Source organism: Lactuca virosa, chromosome 4, assembly GCF_052849685.1.
Source record: "Lactuca virosa cultivar CGN04683 chromosome 4, Lactuca_virosa_CGN04683_v6, whole genome shotgun sequence".
Lineage (NCBI taxonomy): Eukaryota > Viridiplantae > Streptophyta > Magnoliopsida > Asterales > Asteraceae > Lactuca > Lactuca virosa.
This window is the reverse complement of record NC_136429.1, coordinates 122,309,412-122,316,003: the sequence shown is the minus strand read 5'-3', so window position 1 is coordinate 122,316,003 and position 6,592 is coordinate 122,309,412. Positions and strand designations below refer to the sequence as shown.

Sequence of the window (6,592 nt, the reverse complement as noted above, 5' to 3'; positions counted from 1 at the left end):
GTAGGTTTACTTCTTTCTTATAACCTTACTTTACAAAAATATTGCTTCAAAGAACATACAACGAAAGAAAGGTATTAGTATTTTGATCAAGGATTTTGACTGAAATCTGGATTGTGTTACCCAGACAATAGGGTTAAAATTACAAATTAAAAAAAATATTTTGATACACAATCATTAAATAATCCAAGTTATTGTGATTCCACTTTTCTAACACTTCATTCAATAAACCCAAACTAATAATAGCCCAGTTGAAACTCAGATAAGGCCCAAACATTTTTTAGCGCCAATATTATCCACTTCTGCTCATCCCCATCCCCAAACACACACTCCTTCCAGTTCTTTGGTAACAGAATGATTCAAATTCAGTGGCTTCTTCCTCCGCAACCACTCACATCTTCTCTACACCACCACCGCCGGAGTCTTTTATTCTCCTCCCGCCGACGGTCTCTACCTCCTAAGCCCTCCTCTACTCTTACCTTCTCCAATGTTTCAACAAAGTACTTCGGGTTTCGAGTGTGTAATTGTGTCAACAGTGAGAGCATTACTGAAGAATCAAATGAAGTTGTTAAGGTTAGGGCATATCCATTTCACGAAATCGAGCAGCGGTGGCAGAAATTTTGGGATGAAAATCGAACTTTCCGTACACCTGATGACGATGAACTTGACACCTCTAAACCTAAATTTTACGTTCTGGATATGTTTCCTTATCCAAGGTATGTAAATCGACTGAGCATGATGACAACTTCGAAATCACATCAATCCGTCCGTTATCCTGTTTGTTCATTATCTTATTGGAATGATAGTATCCCTTTTTGTAAATTGATGTACACATTTATTCAGTTTCTTACTTATCTTTGTTGCAGTGGAGCTGGTTTACACGTTGGCCATCCTCTTGGATACACAGCCACCGACATTCTTGCTAGATTTAAACGGATGCAAGGTTTCAATGTTCTGCATCCAATGGGATGGGATGCATTTGGTTTGCCTGCTGAGCAATACGCCATTGAGGTATTGTATTTGTTATACCTTTTAACAAATAGATTTATAATCTGCTCCACATTCTTATCATTGCTTGATGTTTTCCAGACAGGTACTCATCCAAAGATCACAACCATCAAGAACATTGACCGATTCCGTACACAGGTAATTATTCACTCTGTTGAATAGGCTTTTTCCATGAGTTGAACCTGTAACCTCATATATGTAGACAGACACATACAAACACATAGCCTGTAGGATGTGTTTGTTTCACATATTGTTTTACAAAAAAATTGGAATTTGTCAAAGGAATTGGGATTTGAAGGAACTGGAATCTTTCATGCATTTGTTTGGCTGGAAATGTAATGGAATTCAATTCCATTCCTTTGTATAGTTCTGTTTACTTCACAAATCTATTTAGAGGATTTGGAATGTACATAATGGCAAATGACAAAATTGCCCTTTATTGATAAACTACCCTTTTTTTTTATGTCTATCTCATGAGAACCCACACTTAGCATAGTGTATTACTCTCTTAACTATTCAAGATTTTATTTTTTGTCAATGCATTTGATCTCCAAATTATTTTTCAGCTTAAATCTTTAGGCTTCTCATTTGACTGGGAGAGAGAAATTTCCACAACAGAACCTGACTACTATAAATGGACACAATGGATCTTTCTACAGCTTCTGAAGAGAGGACTGGCATATCAGGTCACATTTTTTTTTTCTTCACTGTTTCTTGAGATATCTAAAATAGGGACATTGTCATTATTGTGAAATCTTGGATTCTTTTCTTCCATTGCTATATAACTTCATATTTTCTGCTGATGTGGCGGGTTCATTGGAATAAAACTGAAACTTGGTTACTATTTAGAAAAATTTTCAATAATCATATGTCCACTTCAGCGCCACCTCATCCTCTTTCTTGCAATCTTTAGGCTGAGGTACCAGTCAACTGGTGCCCAGCTTTAGGCACTGTGTTGGCAAATGAAGAAGTGGTGGATGGTGTTAGTGAGCGAGGTGGTCATCCAGTTATAAGAAAGGTATGCTTTTTTACTTTTTACATTTTTGTTTTTTTAGAGTTTTGAAACTTTTCTTATGCATTTTTATTGGATGTTTTATAATTTTACAGTTGATTGTTTATGACCAATAAGCAGCCAATGAGGCAATGGATGCTCAAGATCACTGCATATGCAGACAGACTTCTTGAAGATTTGGATGATCTTGATTGGCCCGAGAGTATTAAGGAAATGCAGAGGAATTGGATTGGAAGATCACAAGGGGCAGAAGTGGAATTTCATGTTTTGAGTAAAGATGGAAAAGTTACAGATGCAAAAATTACTGTTTATACCACAAGACCAGATACCATATTTGGAGTAACGTATTATCTTTGTCCTCCTTCTTTCCTCATTAGGGTTAAATGCAAGAAATAGCAATGTAATTTCATTGAAATTACTTTGCTATTTTTGGCATTTATCCATTTTAATTATATACAATACGAATGAAATTATTTTCATTTCTTGATCTTTTCATGCAGTTATTTGGTGTTAGCACCAGAACATCCATTGTTATCATCTTTAGTATCTGAGGCCCAAAAAAATATTGTAACACTTGTATACCCTTTATGACACACAATTTTTGGCTTTTATTTTTTTATAAAAATCTTTAGAGGAAAAGTTATCTTGTGAACAGGTGGATGAGTACAAAGAAGTTGCTTCTAGAAAGAGTGATCTTGAGAGAACTGAGCTTCAAAAGGAGAAATCTGGAGTCTTTAGTGGTTGTTATGCTAAAAATCCAGTTAATGAAGAAGCTATCCCTATATATATTGCTGATTATGTTTTAGGGAGGTGGGTTTTCATTTCTTTATTTCTTTATTTCTTTATTATACTCCATCTTATTTTCATTTCTTTCTAATTTATCTATTTGTTTGTTACAACATTTGCAGCTATGGGACAGGAGCAATAATGGCTGTTCCTGCTCATGATTCACGTGATCATGAGTTTGCATTAAAATATAATCTCCCAATTCATTGGGTGATAACTTCAGATGAATGTTGTGATGATTTTGAAAAACCTTATTCTGGTGAAGGAAATGTCATAAATTCATCAAGTTCAACATCTGGGCCTCACATTAATGGATTACATAGTAAAAAAGCTGCTGTTGAAGTCATTAATTGGGTTGAGAAGACTGGAAATGGAAATAGAAAGGTGATACAAATTGCTTTGTATTTGGATGACATCGCTGTAATTGAGTAGAATTCACATGTGAAAATTTTATTCTTTCTCAGATAAATTACAAGTTGAGAGATTGGCTTTTTGCTAGACAACGTTATTGGGGTGAACCAATTCCGGTTGTGTTCTTGGATGAAAATAGTGAAAGTGAAACTCTTCCGATTCCGATTCCGATTCCGGAATCTGAACTTCCACTTACTCTTCCTGAGCTTGATGATTTCACTCCAACTGGCACTGGGGACCCACCACTTTCAAAAGCTGTGTCTTGGGTACTTTACTACTTTCATATATTTGTTCATTATATCTATAATTGAAATTCAATTAAGAGAAGGAATTTTGATGTGAAAAAGCTTTGTTTCATATATTTCAGGTTAATACGATAGAGTCTTCTTCTGGAAAGCCAGCTAAGCGTGAAACAAACACTATGCCACAATGGGCTGGTTCTTGCTGGTAATTAACCTGAACCTTAACAATGGTTATTGACTAAAATACCCCTACTACATTTTTAATTTACTTCAAATTACATCATTAACCTTCAATGGTTTGATATGAGTACAGGTACTATTTAAGATTTATGGATCCTAAAAATTCATCCCAGTTGGTTGACAAGAAAAAAGAAATGTAAGATCAATGTCTTCAAATTATAAAATTTAGGAAACCCTTTACAATCAAGAAATAGAAATGTTTTTTTTCTTGCTTATTTATTTGTGTTTTTTGGAAACTTTAAGGTATTGGAGTCCAGTTGATGTGTATGTTGGTGGTGCTGAGCATGCTGTTCTTCACTTGCTTTACTCTAGATTTTGGCACAAGGTTTGATGCAATAATAGCAATCTACTTTCAGTTTTACACCTTTTTCTTAATACTTTAAAAAATCTACCCATTATTTATTATATTCTACTTTTAATTAGTTTTATTATGACATTCTACTTTTCAGGTTCTTTATGATATTGGCATTGTGTCGACAAAAGAACCATTTAAATGTGTCATAAACCAAGGGATCATCCTTGGAGAAGTAAGTCAACCCTACTTAGTCAACATCTTGACTTTCCCAACACCAAAAGACGTAAATACCCTCCTCATTTCAGGTACAATACATGGCTTGCAAAGATAAAGATGGAAATTTTGTGTCAGCAGATTCCATTCATGCATCAGGAGATCATAAGCAAGAAAGGATACCCGATGAGAAAGTATGCTCTTCTTATCTTATTCCATGTTTAAAAAAAAAAAAAAGTAAATTACATATTTACCCCTGGTGCTTTTGTTTCTAGGTTACTAAATCCGGTGCTTCATTCGTATTAAAAGACAACCCTAACATCAAGTTAATTGCTCGGGCCCACAAGATGAGTAAAAGTAGAGGAAACGTGGTGAACCCAGATGATGTTGTGTCTGAATATGGTGCAGACTCTCTTAGACTATACGAAATGTTCATGGGCCCATTAAGGTAGCAAACCATAAATAACTATAAATAAATTATGTTTCACGTTGACTTTTTGTTGACTAAGTCAACGCCATTATTCAGGGACTCGAAAACGTGGAATACTAGTGGGATTGAAGGCGTTCATCGGTTTTTAGGAAGATCTTGGAGATTAATTGTGGGGTCACCTTTATCCGATGGAACGTATAAAAATCAAACATTGGTAGTTGATGAAAATCCCTCTCTAGATCAACTTAAATCGTTACATAGATGTATTGAAAAGGTACAATTCTTTATTTAATTTTTTTTTAATTAGAAATTGTTGTTTATTTAATTTTGTAATGGTGTAGGTGACGGATGAAATTGAAGCCACACGATTTAATACCGGGATCTCTGCGATGATGGAGTTTGTTAACACTGCATATAAGGTCTCGTAATTTTAAATTATTTTTAAATTTGAAATAAATATTTAAATAATATATTTTTTTTTTGTAGTGGGATAAACTTCCGAAATCAATAGTGGAACCATTTGTATTGTTGCTATCTCCATATGCACCACACATGGCTGAGGAGCTCTGGTTTCGGTTAGGGCATTCGACTTCATTGGCATATGAGTCTTTCCCGAAGGTTCTTCTTTTTCATTTTTTTTTTTTCTACTTTATTATTATGGTGATTAATATTTAATACAATTTTAAATTTATTTATTCTCCAGGCTAATCCGGCCTACTTAAAAGACACCACAATAACGCTACCAGTTCAGATCAATGGGAAAACAAGAGGCACTGTACAAGTTGAAGTAATCTGTACAGAAGAGGAAGCTTTCAAACTGGCTTCTCTTGATCAGAAATTATCAAAATATCTCGAGGGCAAAATCGTCAAAAAAAGAGTTTATGTTCCTGGCAAGATTTTGAATGTGATTTTGGAACGTGAAACCAACAAAGTTGCTTCCCTATAGAGCTTTTATGTTTATTAATCCAAATTTTGAAATATTTGATTCTAACAGTTTTTTCAATTATAAATTATGTGCACTTTTAAATTGGACATTATTGTTGCTTGTAGAAGTTTGGATGGATATCATCAATTTATATTTGTATTGTTAAGAATAATAGTAGAGTTGTATACGGTTATTTGGTCGAATATTTAAATTTGTTATTACATCTTTTAGTGTATGGATGATATCAGGAAAACGTACATGTGATAAAAAGTTATCACATATTTACAGAATGCCAATTTTACACCTGTCCGGTGTAATAAGCAAATAATGATTTTACTTTCGTCTATATCTTTGTTATTTAATTTGTTACCATGCATTGTATATTGATAAATTTACCCAAATAAACAACATATAACTGACAGAAAAAATTAAAAGAAAATAAAATAAAAAGAATAGCAATCGATTAACACAATTAAATGAAATTTAAGTTAAAAACAAAAAAATGAAATCTATTGTTTAATTACTTTAAAGTCAGTTAGAAATGTTATCATCACACAATCATGGAAGCCGATGCTTATTTGGTGTTATTGATGATCCGAAACACGATATACGATTTTTCAAAAGAATCAACTTCAATATCAGCGATAACAGCCTAATTGTAAAAATACAAACGCGACAATAAGAATCATGAGAAATAAACATATTGTAAAGTAAATTGGATATTCGTAACAGTGTATAATTTATTTTAAAACAAAATTATAGATTGTACTTGCAAAACTTATATTTTTTTGCAAATATTTTAATCATCATAAATTTTTGACCCTTTTTTTGGACCGTTTGGTTAATTAAATAAAAACCTTTTCAATTTAATTCTTCTACTATATATACACAAACACATAAACACACAAAACACATATCTCTCTACAAATAATATCTCTCTACTTTCTCATTTTCTCTCAAAAATATGAAGCAACATCAAAATACCTCTACCACTCCAAACACCCCAACAACCCCACACACTCTAAATGATCAA

General features: G+C 33.3%; 1 protein-coding gene across 1 annotated transcript; it reads left to right on the top strand.

Moving 5' to 3' along the window:
• The first annotated feature begins 316 nt into the window (after window positions 1-316).
• On the top strand, window positions 317-5,794 carry EMB2369 (tRNA synthetase class I (I, L, M and V) family protein). Its single transcript, XM_079044155.1, has 20 exons — window positions 317-713; window positions 864-1,008; window positions 1,087-1,143; window positions 1,572-1,691; window positions 1,919-2,023; window positions 2,138-2,361; window positions 2,518-2,584; window positions 2,673-2,827; window positions 2,926-3,187; window positions 3,268-3,480; window positions 3,582-3,661; window positions 3,770-3,832; window positions 3,940-4,021; window positions 4,146-4,223; window positions 4,297-4,398; window positions 4,480-4,652; window positions 4,731-4,908; window positions 4,976-5,053; window positions 5,121-5,252; window positions 5,338-5,794. Exons 1-20 carry the CDS (start codon window positions 352-354, stop codon window positions 5,578-5,580), a joined length of 2,919 nt encoding a protein of 972 aa, XP_078900281.1. The 5' UTR covers window positions 317-351; the 3' UTR covers window positions 5,581-5,794.
• The last annotated feature ends 798 nt before the right edge of the window (window positions 5,795-6,592 follow it).